Source organism: Takifugu flavidus, chromosome 13 (genome assembly GCF_003711565.1).
Source record: "Takifugu flavidus isolate HTHZ2018 chromosome 13, ASM371156v2, whole genome shotgun sequence".
In the NCBI taxonomy this organism is placed as follows: Eukaryota; Metazoa; Chordata; class Actinopteri; order Tetraodontiformes; family Tetraodontidae; genus Takifugu; species Takifugu flavidus.
Genome location: NC_079532.1, coordinates 1,276,924 through 1,295,089, shown reverse-complemented (window position 1 = coordinate 1,295,089; position 18,166 = coordinate 1,276,924). Strand labels below are relative to the sequence as shown.

The window sequence follows — 18,166 nt, the reverse complement described above, 5'->3', positions numbered from 1 at the left end:
AACGCCCCCTGAGGAAAACAGCTATGCTGAGGGAAAGAATGACTGAATAGCAAATGACTGAATAGCAAATAACTATCCGAATGAGCCGAGCCACTGACAGCTTGAATGTGTGTGTGTGTGTGTGTGTGTGTGTGTGTGTGTGTGTGTGGTGTGTGTGTGTGTGTGTGTGTGTGTGTGTGTGTGAAAAACACATTTCCAGTCAATTCATGTCTTCTCCTCATCTGCCCAAGTCACTGTTCTCTGAAACACTGGATCAATACTAGCATGATTATGACTAGAGCTACTACCTTTATTGCTATTCTTTTCTTAATTTTCTTGACATGTTCTGCTGGCAGATCTCTGTGGAAGGTCTCTCCCTTTGCAGATGGTTAAAACAAACCTCTCCTGCTTCCATTGTTCACTGTCTCTGAGCTGTCGTTTGGATAAAAACTTGACATTGCTGGAGGGGGTAGAGGGGAAATCTGCCTATATTACAATGAAAGGTAGGGGTGTGTGAAGGTAACACACTCCACGCTCTCCTGATCCTGCACTTGACAGTTGCTGCCTGGAGACAAGTACGGCCTGTTGAAGAAAAGGTCGACAGACATCATGGATTCAATGACAGCCTGACTTTCTGAGAGGCTGCTGGCTTCCCCGGATCAAACTCTCCTAAACAGAAATACCGGTTAGAATCATCCATTGGTTGTAAAGACACATCCACAATAATCATTTCCTGTCTGGTTTGATAAAATTGGCTGTAAAGATTTCACAGCAGGCATTTAATAAATTAATATTAAACAAGTCTGAGTTCTGAACTAAACAGCTACAATACAAGGATGATAACTATCGTCATGCTTATCACCACGTTAACAACATGCCATATTGCCGATTGCACCATTATTTCTAAGAGTGTGCTAAACTGGCCTGTACAAAACACTGGGGGTTCAAAGGTCATGGCTGGAAGAAGCCGCAGTGATGGGAGACTGTCACGGCCCGGTGAGTCTGACATGTAGACTGAACTCATCCGGTCCAGCCAGCACATTCATCTCAGGCTACTAAATGAGACCCATTGCCAATTCATGAAAAGCAGGCCTCTGACAGCGCCTGTCGAGCTGCTTGTGATGAATGTATGTACAGCACCACACTGCTTATAAATAGGCCGACATGTAAAGACAGGTCAGACTAAGTCCTCAAATTGGCCCAGTGTCTTTGCAAAGTTTGCCATGGGTAAAAGATAGTGGAGAATAGCTGGAACAGAACTGATGGATGTACTCAGGAGATGTACAAGAGAGAGCTGCAGTGAAAAAACTGTGAGCCACATTTATAATTTACTGTTGCTGATTTCTAAGTTAATATCAATTAAATATTTTACCATGGGGTAAAAATTATGGTTCCCACTTTAAAAAAGTGTCAAAAGGGTTAAAAATGGTCTTTCATACGAATGTCTTTAAAATTATTTTCTCGTGATAACAGTGTCACTTTCCTTAAATGAAATATCAGTTTAAGTTTGTACTTCCTTCCCAGAAATAACAGAAATGTGCAACTCATTATCAATTTGATCTAAACAATTCTGCATTATTTTCTTTTGAAATTTTCAATAAGTTGCTATTCCCTTCCCACAAAACTATGATGAAATAAATATAGATCTAATACTTAAGGCAATACAATGTCTTTTCGTTGATTCTCAATTTTTGATAGTAGTAGATAGTAGTAGAAAACTACGCTTCCCAGAATCCGTCACGCCCTGAGTTGACGACAGTTGCTAGGGGATTCTTCCTTTATAGCCGATTTTGTTTCAGGTAGGCGTCCAATATACAAATAAAAACGACAACACAATTTGATTTATGGGAAAGAAAACCGCGGTCAGTCATTGAAGTCATAAATACTCACTTTAACTGCCGGTTACATACGAAGTGTTTTGAATTCGCTTTAATGTTAGCCTGATGAAAAATGGCTATAGCAACATGGAACTGTTTTCATTAGCAACCGCCATTCGGGACTTGACGAAGCCACTATATACAGTAAGAAGTGCTCAGTTTTGAATCTGTGAATGCATTTTAATGCGGCTGGATCGTGCTCTTAGTACAAAATGATTTAGCTTCTCCAGAAATACAGACGTCAGCTAGAAGCTAGCAATGCTAACAGACGTAAACTCATTAAAACTTTGAAAGGTGTGTCACAACAGAGGTTATATACCATACAACCACCAGGTCGTATGTTAGACGCGTTCTTTAAATATGTGACATGATTACCTTATGTGTATGTGCAGCTTTTAGAACATTAAACCGAATGACCGCCTTTGCTGTGGGGACCACTTCTAATTAATAAAACAAACCCCTTGTCACATGCTAAATGTATTTTATCAGTAGGTGCCGCAATTTAAAATGGTTTAAATTGAATTTAACTTGTTTCATTTTCAGTGTTAAGTATGTCCAACCACGATGAGACTGCAGCAGATGTCCCAGTCAGAGACACCGCGGTTCCTATGTCCACACTGCAAGCAAGACTACAGCCAGGTTCTACATACTGTCACTAACCATGTTAACATTCAGTGTTTAATATTCTCTATTGTCCAAAAAAGGATTTGAAGACCTGAATGATTGAATGTGTTGCCAATTATGCATTAACCTCTGCCTTTAAACAGCAGCATCCTTTGACCGTGTCCTTGTTGGTGACAGATCCACCAGTGCTTCAGAATGCTCGGAGCCGTCAGGATGTCTCACGGGTGTCCAGGGAGGAGCTGGAGGATAGGTTCTTGTACCTGCAGGAGGAGAATGTGCACCTCAAAGAGCATGCTAACATACAGGATGAGAAAATCAAAAAGTGAGACATGCAAACCACATATTAAGAGGTTTTCACCAGTGAATATTTTTCAAGTTATGACGGCTTAAGTGACAGATGATTATTTCATTACTTTGCATTGTAATTTGTGTTGCTTGAGTTTCTATCAGTGACATTTCAAATGCGGTAATCATTTTTCTTAAATTCAATAATTTAATGAGACAAATAATCACAAAAAACTTTTTTGTTGCAATTCCAGTTTAATTGCCCACACAAAGTGGAGACTAAAGCATTCTTTAAAAACTGCCCCAGTAGCCAATGAGCTTGATTTAGAACTTATTTTCCAGTGGTTGATGTACTGCTGGCCATGACATGATTACCCTCACTCAACTTTTTTCTTTCTCGCTATTTAGACTCGGTACAAAGTTGATGAAGATGGTGAAGGACCGGGGTCGTTTAGAGCAGCTGGTAGCGGGTAGAGGCCAGCCGGTGTCCAAGGTGAGGGATCTGGAAATGGAGGAGATGGTGGAAGAGCTCCAGGAGAAAGTGCAGACGCTGCAGAAGCAGAATGAGGTGCTAAAACAGCGCCACCACGCGTCCAGACAGCAACTCCTGAGTTTGCAAAGCAGAAGGGCACCACCTTATGGTCACATCCAGTCTCGCGTTAATTCTGGACTGAAGAAGCTGCACGATGACGCTTCCTCTGGTTCTCGGCCCAAATGTACGTTGTAAACACAAACTCAATGGATAACTTCCGTTAAACTTAGTAGAAATCAATGACATCATAATCTATAAATAAATGCATGTGGTTTTCCTGTTATTTTAAGTGGGAGTGTTCCTATGGAACTGCTTCAAGAAAAAAGCAATTCTAAAATGTGAGATGTAGTTTTTAATGGAGGATTATTAAACTTGATGTGCTCATTAATAAAAAGGTGTACAACATTACTAGAGAAATTAATCACACTTCGATCCCTGTTAAAAGGTGGCCTTAGTTAATTTGGTTTACGAATTGCAGGTAGCTGGAGATTGGAAGGAGGGAAACCTTCAGCTGGTCTTCTACCTCGGTTTGGACACAGCCTGCTCGAGGAGGCACGGGCTGAAATCCGCAGCCTGTCAGTACTGTTGTACTGTTCACCATTTTCAACATTTTATAATGAAGCAATAGACATTTTACACCTCTGTTTCTTTCAGTCCTTGTTTTTTATATCAAAATATTGTTAAACAATTTGTTTTTAGTGTGACAACACCGTTAACTCATCTGTGCTGTTTGTTGACCAGGGAAAATGTTAATGAGCTACAGCAGAATAACATGAAGGAGATGGAGAGAGCCTTGGCACTACTGCAGGAAGAGCTGCGGAAAAAGGAGGCTGATTATGAGGAGAAACTTCTGCTGATTCGACAGCAACGGACCTCTAAAGTCAGGTGCCAGATTTGCTGTTTCTATTATGGATGATCTCCCACAACAACATTAATGTTAACTCTCCTTTATTCTCCCACAACTCTATGCCAGATGGCTAATGGAAACACAGTTGCGGGACATTATTGGGTTTTATCAGGCTTCCATCCAGTATTTTCCTCAGGAGGTGGTTGTTGGTGTACTATATCATTTCAGGGTGAAGGTGTAATTGGGTTCTAGTGAACATTTTGATGGAGATTCGGGAACCAGAGGTAATTAAGAGATGTGATCACTCAGTAACAGTCATCTATGATGTCTCAGGTCACATGTGGACAGCAATGTGACCCTGATCAAACTACAGAAGCAGCTAGCTGACAGATCCAACACTGTGACTGAGATGGAAGCTCGATTCTTACAATTACAGGAGGTGAGAAGCTTCTGTTTCCACTCCCACTAAACTTGTTCACCGCCTATAGGGCTGTGAGGTTTAATTGTGGCTTTATGTCAGTTTTTTAACCCTACAGATGAAAAAAAAAATCTCATTTAGTTATTGTTTTATACATTTTAACATATTTTTAATCAGTCAAACAGAATAAAACAGTTTGTCTAAAGTTGTGCACACTGAATTGCATATGTGGGGCTGTTTGCTCTGTGTTCCAAGGATATTGGCAGTTATCCTCCCATACAGTGTCTGTTCAAATATTGATTTGCAGAGTCAGAAGACATTAAAGGCCAGTTATGATGCAGCAGTGGGACAGGCGGATGAGCTGCTGGCTCAGCTGAAGAGTGAAAAGCAGAAGAATCTGGAGTTGGCAGATCAACTGCAGCTCTCAAATGTGGCCAACATCAGGGCACAGCAGGTGAATATGTAGATATTACGCATTGTGGGGGGGGCTTCTAACCCGAGTATTCACGAGTATTCAGATAAGAAGCTTGCATGGTTGGTCGTGGGCCTTTGCAGGTCACAAGTGATTGTGCCCTTAAGAATGATGCTAAACCAAAAATGGCTCCTGAAACTGCATCTTTGGTGGATGAATGTGCTTGATTGTTGTCATTGTGAGTTATTTTATGAGCGAACAGTGTCACAGGACTTTACTCTGTCATACATTGTGTTTTTCTGCAGCTACAGGAGCAGCTCAATGATGTAGAACAAGAGAGGGACCTGCTGAAGGAGAGCAATGCCAAACTTCTCAACAGGTTTGGATCGGTCACATGTTAGAGCTCCTGCTTAGATGTTTTAGAACATCTCTGCTCACTTCAGCCTTTGTGAAATATGTTGACCTGTTAGCATTATTGAGTGTGTTTGCGTTTCAGTGCCTTCGACGTGTCTCGGGAACAGAAGTGGCAGATCCAGGAGCAACAGTTGAGAGTGCAGATTTCCCAGCTAGAGAGAGCATTGCAGGCTGATCTTGTGGACAAAAATGAGATTCTTGACAGGATCAAAGCTGAACAAGGTTCTCCTGCTTTTTCCCCTGCGTGATAACAGAAGAGCTTTAAGCATGACTGGGTAAAATATTTTTGCAGAGGCCAAAGAGAGGCTGACAGAAGAAATGAAAAAACTCAAGATTGACTGTCTGGAGAAGCAACTGCAGCTGGAGGAGCTGAACAGTCGTTTAAAGCTGTACTCCAGGGTAAGGTGACAGAGACAGTCTGAGGAGCTCAATTATCATCCACACAAAGGGTTGAGTTCTGCTGCAGAGAGATTTATAAACCAGGATCCTGGGAGCTCATATATGTCAACCAACATGGCCCCAAACCACTAATAGTCTAAAACCTTTTGTAAACAGATAAAATAAAACAAAAAATTCTTTATTCGCCTTCTGCAGCCTTCGCTGTTCATGGTGTGGCGTTTTAATGTGAGCTGACTTCAGACACAAGACATGACGTGTCTGCTTATTGGAGGTGCTGTTATTTTGGCTAATTAGGTTCCTGCATGTGTGGACCAAGTGATGGAACCTTTGTTGTTTGTAGGAAGGTGAATTCAGTGCAGCTGAACTGACTGAGGCGCTGCTGCTTATTAAGGTGAGTGGATGTATGCATGAGGGGCATCAGCACAAAACCTGGTCCATCAGGGATCTGTCAGCATGATTCTGTCTCGTGTCTTTTAAAGTGTAAACTGTTGCTTCCACAGAAGGAGAAGGCTCAGAAGAAGATGGGGTTTTTAACAGAGGTGGAGGAGGACACAAATAGCTTGAGAGAGCTGAAAGCTGCTCATGCTGAGACCATCCAGGAGCTCCAGAAGACCAGAAAAATCCTGAACATGGAGAGCAACATCTGCAACGACTACAAGGTGGAGAGCTTCAACTGCATGAGCACACACTGTTCTGCGTACATGATTCAAACAGGCACTGTTATTTAAAGCTATTGTGACTGGCTGAATGTAGATCAAGTCATTTTCTACTTCTCAAGTCCTCTGTATGAGGGCTCCACATATCTGGATGTGTAAAGAGACTCAGTTGTTATTTCTGTCATTAACCAGCTGGAGCTTGAGCAGCTGTCAAAGAAGATGAACAGTGACCAAGCAAGGTACAGGCAGACGCTGGAGCAGCAGACGCAACTACTGGATGCAAGGGCAGCAAAAATCAACAAACTGGAAGGTTAGCATGTTTTTATCAAGGTTCAGCCTGGTGCTCACGTTCCCTCAGTCCCTTAAATAGACAAAAGTGCTGTTAGATATAAAGCTAGTGATATCACCTTCATTTTTTAACTTCATTGAAATTTGACTTTATTTTCTTCATTTCTTCAGCTCAGCTCAGAGAGATCGCCTATGGTGCAAAAATGTACACCTTTCAAGCAGAGGTCACTGGAGAACATGAGGCAGACGAGGAAACTGTTCACCTGGAGCATGGAGAAAACCTTCTTGAGCTCCATATCATTGGTGCCACACTGTCGCCATCAGCAATGGAGCTCTTGGGCGAATGTGAACCCTCCACTTTTTGTACATACACCTTCTATAAGTTTGAAATGCACTGCACCCCGTTGGTGATGGGAGACGAACCCAAATATGGCTTCACATCCAAATACATCGTTAACATGGACAACGACTTCCTTGAGTACGTCCACAGACACTCCGTCACAGTGGAGCTTCATCAGAAGCTGGTGGGTTGTAACTGGAGGACGGTGGCAGCTTCTCAGCTCCGACTGCAGCAGCTTCTAGAGCACGAAGGAAAAGTTCAGGGCAGTGTGCCGCTGGTTGGTAAGTTGAACATGATTATTGGAACAGCAGTCTATAAATGTGACTTTTTTCCTTTTCCTGACTTCAGTAGCGCTACGTGTTTGTTTTTCTCCATGGTTTTTCTCCTTTTGTGTTATCAGGCATGTCCAATGAGGTTCCTGCCTTCGGTTCCCTGCATTACTGGTTCAGGTTGAAGCTTCCCATGACTGAAACCATCCATCTCTATAAAGAGAAGGTGAAGGCTGTGGACTACATCCACTCTGCTCTGAGCCAAGACACACAGGTTGCTGAACAAACATTCACTCTGCGGCATTGTTATGAGGTCAAACCTGCCTGTAGGTTCTTAACCCTTTGTTTGCACTGTAGCAGCTGTCCAGCAGCAGGTGGAATGAGCTTCACATCACCGTGCAAAGATGCAGAGATCTGAAGCCTAGGGGGTCACAGGAGCCAAGCCCATATGTGGTCTTCAGGTTCTTTAAGTTCCCCGACTACCCCACTGCCACTGTCCATGGCAGCTTCCAGCCGCATTTCAGTGACACCAAGTCCTACAGTGTCTGCATGGACACAGAGCTGGATCAGTACCTGAGGCAAGAGCTCATTCAGTTCTACGTGTTTGACTTCAAAGAGCAGGAGTTGGACAGTTACATGGGGAAGGTCAGAATACCTCTGCTGCCACTGGCTCAAGATCAGGAGATCACTGGTGAGGGATCACTCAGATCTTTAGCTTTAGCTTCTTTATCTTTAGCTTCTTTGCAGACTTGCTTTCTCTTTATTGTGCATTTAATATTTTGCTTCCATGAAACTGCAACTCAGCAGTTTATGTTAGTGATGCAGATGCTGATTCGGCTGATTTACCGGTAGTTTGATGTCTCTGCTTGTTGTCTTGTCTTGTTTGTCCTTCAGGTGTGTTTGAGCTGACCGATGACTCTGGACACCCTGCTGGACATATCGAAGTGATGCTGAAATGGAAATCCACTTACAAAACTGAAAACTACTTCCTTCCATCGTCCTCCATCAGCACCACCAAAGACGGGCAGTACTTTCTGCCGGGCAGTACTTTCTTACTGACAGGCGGTAGGAAAGAGGAAGTGGAACAAGAAAAAGAGGTGCTTCACCCTTGGCAGGATGAGGAGAAAGATGAGACCCAAGAAGAGGAGCGGGCCAACGGAGACGCTGTCAACGCGACGTCTCAGCCCGATAGAGCTGCATGTCAGGTCATCAGATACAGACTGGAAAATAGCTCAACAATCAGAAGTTTAATCTGTGTGGGACCAAGAATACTTAATACTTTAAAACCATTTTTCAGTCTCAATCTGGCTGCTTTTTCACAATCAGGTTCCTCTGCCTAAACCCAGACAGAAGACACACCTAAAGGAGGTCAAAAAGGTCACGTTTGTAGATGCCAGCATCACAGACAACACCCAGCAGGTGTGACCAATTTTTGTTCTTAAAGTAAACTAGTAGCAGGAATCTTTCCGAATGTAATGAAAGTTAATCTAACTTTTGTTTTTGCAGGCTGAGAGCTTAAGAGGTGTCTCAGTGGAGAAGACACAGATGAGTCCATCACATATTGTCAAAGTAAATCTTTGTTCTCCACACAACGTGATGCAAAGATACAGTTTACTGATGCTTGGATCTCCTTTTGTGAAACAGGATGTTTTGAGTCCAGCATCTCAAAGCACAGAAGAAGAAAAGGACGAAGAGTCTCAGTTCTCTGAGGGACAGCTGGTCTCCACCAGCTGCCAGTCTGATGACTCTGAACTCTCTGAGGAGATCGTGGAAGGTAAATACGTTTAGTTTATCCCAAAGAAGGGGATCTTTTCAGATGCTGGTTTGAATTTTCCTTCTCACGGTCTGAGCTTTTGTTTTCTTTCTTATCCACTCCAGATGTTGTTGTCCCGCCAGCCAAAGAGGATCAGGGGGAATCGACTGAGTCCGACAGTGATGACTGCATCGTTCAGGCTCAGACCACAGGGAGGAAGGTCGGTGTTTAACCTCCTCTAGTCTTTGGCTGGAAGTCAGCTCAGTGAGAGACTGTTTATTCTGTCCTGCAGCCATGTTTTGATTGAACAGTGTTTTTTGGTGTGTCTCATATCAGAGTTTTCCTGTATAGGTCAGAGTCATGTCTGGACACTCAGCACCAACTGACAATGGGCAGAATTTCTCCCTTATTGTCAATTATGCTGAAAGTCCTCACCTCATCTAATCATCATTTAGCAGTTTTCAGTCAACAGCTGCTAGCATGAGTGTACAATATATCCTCTAAATCCAGGAAATCCCTGATCCCTGGTGCACATAAACATCAGTAACTCGTGTTTCTCCTCAGCCCTCAGAGCGGATGCGCGTGGAGATCCTGTCTCTTAGCCTTGTGCCAGAGGGTCGAGTGGCCCAGGACAGCAGCGTGGCCCGTCTGTTTGTGGAGTACTCCCTCTTAGATCTGCACACAGAGGAAACACCCCTGTCCCTGCCCAAACCACCCCGGGGCACAAACATCAACTATAACTACAGCAAAGGTGAGGCTGCACATGACCACCTCCTGACCCTTGATACTGTGGCAACGTGCTGGGATGTTGGTGCAGAGAGAAGTTCTGTGGACTCAGCAGGCACAATCATTTGTCATCTGCTCTCAGTTGTTCCTGTGGATGCGGAGAACAACAGCACGAGGCGGCAGCTGCTGAGGGCGGTACTGCAGGGAAAGAACCCTCAGATGGAGCGGTGAGTCCACTGATGTATCCTAGCAACAAGATGTCACGCTTCTCACTGTTTAACCTCCATCAGTTGGCCTCTGTGGGATCCCCTGGCTTGTTGCTTAACTGTTATTAACCTTTAATTAACCTTTTGTTAAGCTGTATCAATGTTCATCAACAACACCTTTTTTTCTTGCAGCACTTCACTGTTTTTTCTGTCTTTTGTTGCTGTTGTTCCAAAAAATGTGATCATCACAACCTCAGCGTCACTGTTCTGTTGTGCTGCTGATCAGTGTCACTGTCAAAATACTCAGGAATAAATGTGTGTGTGTAGAATCCGCTTTACTGTGGTGAGCGAGCCTCCTGAAGAAGAGGAGGACAGGGAGTGTGAAGACGTCGGAGTGGCCTTTCTGAGAATTCCTGATATTCTGGAGCAACAACAGGACCTGACTGAGACCAGCCTGAACAGTGGGGACACACGCACACACACAAACAGGTGGACAGTCTCTGCTGCCACTTACTGTCTGTTTCCTGCAGTTCTGGACGTGACGGACAGCAGTGAGACGCTCGGCACACTAACTGTGACTGTCGAGGGTCTGGAGGCGCTGCAGGCCATCATGGAGGACGAGGACCAGGACCAGGAGACTCCCATCACTTCTCTGCTTTTACTGAGATGAAGGTGGAATCACCTGTCCACAGGAAGCCAGATCTAGCAGCCACCCTCTCAGGATGAAGTGAAATCACCCACTGTGTGGTTTTAAAGCTTAAATTCTTAAACTCTTTGAATGAGCCATCTGGATTCTGCTTCAGCTCTGAGTTTCAATCATGGACCTGTAGGTTTGAGTTTCACTGTGCTGCAGCAGAATGTTTACTTTGTACAGTGTGCCTTAAATCTGTATCAGAGGTTGTATTTTGCTATAATAAAGAGTTTTATTTATGGTCACGGCATTAAAATCATCACTCAAGTGTCCAAAAGCTGAATTACTTGACATTCAATCCAGTTTTTCTTTAAAACACTAAAATACAAGCGTGTGATTGTTGCAGGTAAGAAAACAAGCATCAGCAGCTTCTCTTTCGCCCAGGAGGCTCCGGGGGAAAGAAAACAGTTTCTTTGGCTGTTTCTGCAAGCCCGGTGTTGATCTTGGTTCACAGAGGTGTGGGACGGTCTCATCCTACCGACCTGCAACATCTCCAAGAAATTCCAAAAACCTGGGCCCGTTTACAGGACCACCTATTCCCAAATGATCACAGTTTCAAGCATGAACCTCCCGACAGCTGGATTCATATTTGTCTCATGAGGTGAACTTTGCATTTTTGCTGCTGCTACTCCTCCGTTTGTCTCGGTGGGCGGGGGTCTGTCACCTCCAGCTGACACCCTCTGAAGACGAGGAGGAGGAGGAAGAGGTGCTCAGAGGAACATCAGACAGGAAGCGGAGACGACAGCAGCTTCAACAGCAGGTAAAAGTTCTGAGTCCGGTTTTAAGTTAAACTAAAATGTCATCGTTTGTTGCGTTCTCAGTGTTTGATGGTGATTTTTAGATCAAATAATCACGTAACCAACAAGCTGAGGTTGCAATTTTTCCTATTTATTCAGGCTGTAAAATAAAAGTATTTTTTTAAATGTTTAAAATGTAGGGTTTTTTTGGTTTTTTTTTAGAAATTTGTCTTTTGGAACAATCTGACAGTGCTGAGCTACAGATCAGAACGCTCTGCTGCTTCTCTTCTCCGTCCTCATGTGAATGACAGTCATATCAGATTTAGTTTTCAATGTCGATCACTGCGGCTGACATCTCCATGGCACCCACGTAAACCCCAGCAGGGGTCTCGACGGAGGAATAAAGCACAGTGTCTGCAGGGTTTTCAGCTGTTCCTGAAGGTTTAACATTCCGGCGGCCTCAAAAGGATGATGTCACCCTGCCTGTCCTGACCTTTACATGGATGCTCCAGAGGACCTTCTCACATCTGTCTCTTTACACCTGCAGACGGAGTCGTGGCGAGCTCATCTTCATCGCCCATCAGAGCTTTTAGAAACTCTTTAACTCTTCAGTTTGGCTCTTCTTTTCTCTTCACCTTCATTCGTTTAGATTCTTAGATTCTTAGATTCTGGCACATCAGCTGCATTTACACATGTGATTCCGGTGGATCTGGATCAGAGAGTTATCAGGGTTAAATCCAGTTCTAAAATCCAGATTTCATTGATGTCAGAGTATTGTGATGCAGTCTGGAATTCACAACTTTCTCTTATTGCTGTGATCCAACCCAACAGCAACTCTACTGCAGCCCACCACCAGGGGGTGACCGGAAGTCTTTGCTGTGTGTTTAGCAGCAGGAGCAGCACCAGTCATCATGAGTCTGGACGAGGACACCCGCTGGCTGGAGTGGGTGACCAAACAGTTTGAGAGCATCGCCGGAGAGGACAAAGAGATCGATATCGATGAATTTAAAAGGGCACTGAAGGTCAAAGAGGTGATGAAGACAGTCAGGCCCGAAGTGCTGTTAGCTATGATTTTTATTTAGAAATCATGATTGAAATAAAGATCAATGTCGAGGCGGAAAACGGGGATGGCCTCAGAAAGTACAAACCAACATGGCTGCCGTCAGGTGAACAGGAGGGACATCGGGCAGTTATTGTGAAAAGTTTATGATTTTTCAAATTAAATCAAAAACAAAATCACTTCATGGCGCTGCCTGATGGTCAAGCTTGACACCTGCGGCTTCCTCTGATGATTATATTTTGTTTGTGGGGGGTGGGGGGGTGTTAAGAAAAACTGATTGATGGACATAAACTTATTCATTGCTAATGAGCAAATGTGTGTCTGTGCTGCTGCAGTCATTCTTCGCCGAACGTTTCTTCGCTCTGTTTGACTCGGACGGCAGCAGCTCCATCAGCCTGGACGAGCTGCTGAAGGCTCTGGACCTGCTGATCCACGGCTCCGAGACTGACAAGCTCAGGTTCCTGTTCCAGGTCTATGATGTGGACGGTCAGTGGACACACACGGACAAGTGCTTTGCGCACACACCCCTTATAATGTAAATATGGGTGTTGGGGTTGTTACTTTGTGTGTCTTCAGGCAGTGGCTCCATTGACCCCGATGAGCTGCGGATCGTTCTGAAGTCGTGTCTACGTGAGAGTGCAATCTCTCTGCCAGAGGAGAAACTGGACGACCTGACGCTGGTGCTGTTTGAGTCCGCAGACAAAGACAAGAGTGGGGCCATCACCTTCGAGGAGCTAAAAGCGGAGCTAGAGAGCTTCCCCGAGGTCATGGAGAACCTCACCATCAGGTTGAACATCAGAGACACATGTTATTTTAAAAAGAAGATTAAATTAGATTTTTCATTACACATAAAAAAGTAGAAAACTAATTTTATCAGAAGGTTTGAAGCTGACGTCCTCTTTTGGTGTGGCCTCTCCTCCATCCTCTCCAGTGCTGCCAACTGGCTGAAGCCTCCCGATCTGGAACAGAAGAAGCAGAACCACACGCCTCGTTATCTGACGCGCGCCTACTGGCACAACAACTGCAGGAAGCTGCTCTTCCTGTGCATGTACACCTTCTTCAGCCTGATGCTCTTCGTCAATGCCATGCTGCAGCACAGCTACGGTGGCGGCTGGTACATGGTGGCCAAAGGCTGCGGACAGTGTCTCAACTTCAACTGCACCTTCATCATGGTAGGAGCTTCAGCACACTTTACAAATGCATCACTGACAAGAAATCAGCTCTCAAAACCATTTTCATCATGTTCTGAATGTTTTATTATTCAGTTTCTTACTGAAACGAGAGACATTTGATCTTAAGTTTGACTGAAATGTGTTTTTAATGGTTTAAAATACGTAGAATTACGAATATTTGTAGATGCTGAGAACAAATCTGCAATTGAAAAAACTTGTGTGGTGTGTGCAGGTGCTGATGCTGCGGCGCTGTCTCACCTGGCTGAGGGCCACCTGGGTGGTCAGGGTCTTACCTCTGGATCAGAACATCCTGCTGCACCAGATTGTGGGCTACGCCATCCTGTTCTACACGCTGCTGCACACCAGCGCCCACATCTTCAACTTTGGTACAAAATCACAGCTTGTAGAGGAAGGGTGCTGGAACCCAGTCCTGGTGTCCCCAAATCCAGCCGAGTTTTCTGTCCTCCCAGGCAGGTAATCAGCTTTCACTGAGGCGAGTGGAGACCAGGGGAAAGAGTCCAGCTGGTAGGTCAGAAAACCCGGTGGCTCCTGAGGACTGGTTCCAAAACCCCTGATGTGGCTCAGATGTGGGTCCTGATGTTGAAGAAGGGTCCTGATGTGTGTGTGTATGTGTGTGTGTGTGTGTGTGTGTGTGTGTGTGTGTGTGTGTGTGTGTTTCAGTGCAGCTGTCAGAGAGCAGCGGCTTCACCCTGTGGGAGTACCTGCTGACCACACGGCCAGGGATCGGCTGGGTGAAGGGGACGGCCTCCGTGACTGGCGTGGTCCTGCAGTTCATGATCTGTCTCATGGTGCTCTGCTCCAGCACCTTCGTGCGACGCAGCGGACACTTTGAGGTCAGTTTTATGTGCTTTATTGACAGTCGTTACGAAAGAGATTTGTGTTTATCGGATGAACGTGTCGTTTGTTTTAGCTTCGAACATCTTTGGAAAAATTTTCAGTTTTTATGTGTCGAAACAAACATTAAAAAGCTGCGAATTTTAAAACTATGTTTAAAGAACACAGTAAATGTTGGTTAGTTGCTTCCCCTAGTGGGTGTTAATTTTCACTGCAGCCATGAAAACTGCTTATATAGGATGTTCATGATTTAGGTTATATTTATGAACTCAGCAGATATTCTAGGTCTGTGAAAACTAACACTTGATTTCTCCACCAGATCTTTTACTGGTCTCACTTGTCCTACGTGTGGGTCTGGACTTTACTGATGGTCCACTGTGCAAACTTCTGGAAGTGGTTTGTGGGTCCTGGTTTTGTCTTCTTGCTGGAGAAGATCATAGGAATCGCAGTTTCTCGAATGGGAGGTCTTTACATTGTGGAGGTGAACCTGCTCCCTTCTAAGGTGAGAAAGACCTACACATTCTCGTAGTGATCAGGGTGTCAGGTGCTCAGATCCTCGGAATGACTGCGCTGTTGTGAGGTTACGTCTGTCTGTATCCAGGTGACCCACCTGGTGATCAAACGCCCGCAGTTCTTCCATTTCAAACCTGGAGATTACGTCTACATCAACATCCCAGAGATAGCAAAGTATGAGTGGCACCCGTTCACCATCAGCAGCGCTCCAGAGCAGTCAGGTACCAGCCGGAGGAAGCTACTGGAGGTCATAGGTCTGAAAGCACCTATTGATCCTCTGAGGTTTCTGCGTTGTAAGGTTTAACACAACTCTGGGTGCTATGGCCATTGTTAACACTGTGCTGACCTGCAGACTGTCTGTGGCTTCACATCCGCTCCATGGGCCAGTGGACGAACCGCCTGTACGAGTACTTCAGACAATTAGATAGACAGACAGTCAGCACCAAGAGACTGTCGGTGACCCTGAGGAAGCACCGACAGCTACCGAAGGCCAAGGTCCATCACTGACACACAGAGACACCTTTGTCCTGTTGCACAACTGTTCACACTCACATGCGTCTCTTCCCCGCAGGACGAAGTGTTCAGCTCCGCTAAATCTAACAAAGCAGTTGCGTTCAATGAAGATGACGCTGTCACGCTAATGATGTACCAACAGCGCAGCTCCGGCGCTGATGTGGTTTCACCCGCCGCACCTGAATCTCAGGTCCCACCAGAACCGCTCCCTGATGAGCTTAGTCCAGCAGAGAGAGGAGAGGCTCCTCCGCTCAGAGAGGTCAGGGACCACATCAAAGGTCTGCTAGGGTTGCTTTTTTACAGTAAAACAAAGGTTTCAACTTATCTTCTTTGTATTGCAGGTTTCTGCAAAGTTTGGAGATAATCATAGGTTCTGCAACATCAAGGTAAGTAAATAATTTCCTTCAGTATCAAATATCGACACCACCCCCTTAAAATGAGACATGCCAAGACGCTATTTGGATCACATGTCTTTGGCAACTGAAGCAAATAGCAATTTACATATTTGGGGTGATTAAAAGCTCCTTGTGGGTCCAGCAGAATCAGGTCTAAGAGCAGGAGATGCAGTGTGCATTAGTGACCACTAGATGGTACTAAATGATCGCCTGGCTAGATGACCACGAAGGTCCAAAGCACAGCTGAGAAATGCTGCCAACAAAATGCACCTCAACAACTTTTTATTTAAAATGTCTTAATTTTTTTAGCAGATGAAGGAAAACAAGAAAACCACTCCTTGGTGTCAGATTTGTCAGTGACATATGACATTGAGCAGATTTTGCTGAAATGAAACATCTGCTCACACAGACACAGAAGAATCTGTGAAGACCTCTGACGCTCATTCAATGACTCTGTACCGCATTTCAGTGTTATGTAGATGGACCATACGGGACTCCTACAAGACAGATCTTTGCCTCCGAGCATGCCATCCTGATCGGGGCAGGCATCGGCATCACACCATTTGCCTCCATCCTGCAGAGCATTATGTACAAGTGAGACTCTCAGTGTGATACCAGCTCTGATAGCTGCAGTGAGCTCAAATATATTTTGTGGGGTGGAGGTGGGTCCACAGCCAGACCTCCTGGACTGGACCTCCTGTTCATGATCAGGAATAACAATAACAAGTTTCTTCTGTGGCTGATGCAGGTACCGCAGGAGGAAGCAGAACTGCCCTAACTGTAACTACTCCTGGTGCGAGAACCTCAAAGACAGTGACATGAAGTTGCGCAAAGTAAGAGGTCAACATTCATCATGTAGGAGTGTGAGCAGATGTTGACATAGGAGGTTTCAACCCGACAGGTCGACTTCATCTGGATCAACAGAGACCAGAAGTCATTCGAATGGTTCGTCAGTTTACTGACCAAACTGGAGATGGATCAGGCAGATGAGGAACCAGAAGGTGAGGTGGAGGAGACATAGTTAGAGCTGGAGGAGATCCACTTTTACAACCTGCTGTTGCCTGTCAGGTCGCTTCCTGGAGATGCACATGTACATGACGTCAGCGCTCAGCAAGAATGACATGAAGGCCATCGGCCTGCAGATGGCGCTGGATCTTCTAGCCAAGAAGGAGAAGAGAGATTCCATCACTGGAATGAGGACCAGAACCCAGCCTGGACGACCTGACTGGGGAAAGGTGAGAACATGTCAAAGCTTTACCGTCATTTCATACATGTACACAATCACCCATACGTATTCATTATATTTAATATTGTGTGTGTGTGTGTGTGTGTGTGTGTGTGTGTGTGTGTGGTGTGTGTGTGTGTGTGTGTGTGTGTGTGTGTGTGTCCCCGTCCGGCCGGCCGGCTGTCTGGCTGTCTGTCTGTGTGTCTGTGTGCACCAGTTGTTTCAGAAAGTTTCCGAAGAGAAAAAAGGGAAGGTCCACGTGTTTTACTGCGGTTCTCCTGCTCTGGCCAAAGTCATCAAAGCTCAGTGCGAACACTATAAATTCAACTTTTACAAAGAGAACTTCTGAGCAGGCCTCATGCTCTGTGTGTGTGCGTGTGCACATGCGTGTCCATGCATGTTTCTCTGCTTGTGTTTGCTCTTAAACCATATATGCACCGGTGTGGTTATTGGTGACATCACAAAGTATCTGTGTAGACCTCATGAGGGCTTATTAAATCATGTGACAGGTACTTTCTTTCGTGTAGCAGCTTTTGTGTCAATTCTAATTTCTTACATTTCACACAATGCAGTTCAGGAACCCTCTGAAAAACTGTCTTTCGTATGCTACCACTTTTTTTCTTGTCAATTTGAGTAAAGTCCCATTTGAATAACAACCAACTAAAGTTGAAATCTGCAGAACCTTCATCATTCTGCTGAAATGGCAGTGAGATCTGTGCATTTGGAGAAATGCTGTCATACAGTCACAGCTCTTCACTGTCTGTTCATGCAAGCATCTCAAAACTGATGAAAACATTTTAAATATGACAATTGACTGAACTGTAAAGCTGCCATCTGCTTTTAGTTGTTTTTTGTATTCGAGTTACAATTTTAACTTTCATATGATATTAACATGTACAAAATTAATAAAAATGATCATCTTTTTTCCCTTTCTGTCTCTTTTTTTTCCATAAACCTTTGATAATATTTCAAACGTTAAA

General features: G+C 44.6%; 2 protein-coding genes across 7 annotated transcripts; both read left to right on the top strand.

The window, feature by feature from the left end:
- The first annotated feature begins 1,711 nt into the window (after nucleotides 1–1,711).
- Nucleotides 1,712–10,961, top strand: rpgrip1l (RPGRIP1 like). Of its 6 annotated transcripts, none has more exons than XM_057051011.1 (26): nucleotides 1,724–2,000; nucleotides 2,400–2,495; nucleotides 2,658–2,802; nucleotides 3,174–3,481; nucleotides 3,776–3,872; nucleotides 4,039–4,182; nucleotides 4,478–4,583; nucleotides 4,870–5,016; nucleotides 5,280–5,353; nucleotides 5,471–5,610; nucleotides 5,681–5,787; nucleotides 6,128–6,178; nucleotides 6,288–6,446; nucleotides 6,636–6,753; nucleotides 6,903–7,352; nucleotides 7,472–7,614; nucleotides 7,698–8,031; nucleotides 8,235–8,545; nucleotides 8,667–8,759; nucleotides 8,847–8,909; nucleotides 8,985–9,114; nucleotides 9,219–9,313; nucleotides 9,658–9,844; nucleotides 9,962–10,046; nucleotides 10,353–10,486; nucleotides 10,556–10,961. In XM_057051011.1, coding segments are annotated over exons 1-26 (3,858 nt in total). In that variant the 5' UTR covers nucleotides 1,724–1,999; the 3' UTR covers nucleotides 10,696–10,961. The 6 variants fall into 6 exon arrangements, with proteins under 6 accessions (XP_056906990.1, XP_056906989.1, XP_056906988.1 ...); XM_057051012.1 differs by having other exon boundaries at nucleotides 3,174–3,485; nucleotides 3,780–3,872; XM_057051010.1 differs by having other exon boundaries at nucleotides 1,712–1,778; nucleotides 10,353–10,961.
- A 258-nt stretch (nucleotides 10,962–11,219) lies between these two features.
- nox5 (NADPH oxidase, EF-hand calcium binding domain 5) lies at nucleotides 11,220–18,115 on the top strand. Its single transcript, XM_057051013.1, has 17 exons — nucleotides 11,220–11,476; nucleotides 12,285–12,484; nucleotides 12,849–12,999; nucleotides 13,090–13,300; nucleotides 13,445–13,685; nucleotides 13,918–14,071; nucleotides 14,367–14,539; nucleotides 14,860–15,042; nucleotides 15,142–15,274; nucleotides 15,406–15,548; nucleotides 15,625–15,825; nucleotides 15,908–15,952; nucleotides 16,431–16,555; nucleotides 16,710–16,794; nucleotides 16,863–16,962; nucleotides 17,030–17,196; nucleotides 17,404–18,115. The coding sequence occupies exons 2-17, from the start codon at nucleotides 12,365–12,367 to the stop codon at nucleotides 17,533–17,535; spliced, it is 2,364 nt and encodes a 787-aa protein (XP_056906993.1). The 5' UTR covers nucleotides 11,220–11,476; nucleotides 12,285–12,364; the 3' UTR covers nucleotides 17,536–18,115.
- The last annotated feature ends 51 nt before the right edge of the window (nucleotides 18,116–18,166 follow it).

Bases quoted from the DNA above. Each gene is read 5' to 3' on its own strand.
- nox5 (XM_057051013.1), top strand. From the start codon at position 12,365: ATGAGTCTGGACGAGGACACCCGCTGGCTGGAGTGGGTGACCAAACAG. The intron at 12,485-12,848 runs GTGATGAAGACA...GTGCTGCTGCAG, and splicing joins GGGCACTGAAGGTCAAAGAG to TCATTCTTCGCCGAACGTTT. The intron at 15,275-15,405 runs GTACCAGCCGGA...GCTGACCTGCAG, and splicing joins CAGCGCTCCAGAGCAGTCAG to ACTGTCTGTGGCTTCACATC.
- rpgrip1l (XM_057051008.1), top strand. The intron at 3,486-3,779 runs GTTGTAAACACA...AATTGCAGGTAG, and splicing joins GGTTCTCGGCCCAAATGTAC to CTGGAGATTGGAAGGAGGGA. The intron at 5,611-5,680 runs GTTCTCCTGCTT...ATATTTTTGCAG, and splicing joins CAGGATCAAAGCTGAACAAG to AGGCCAAAGAGAGGCTGACA.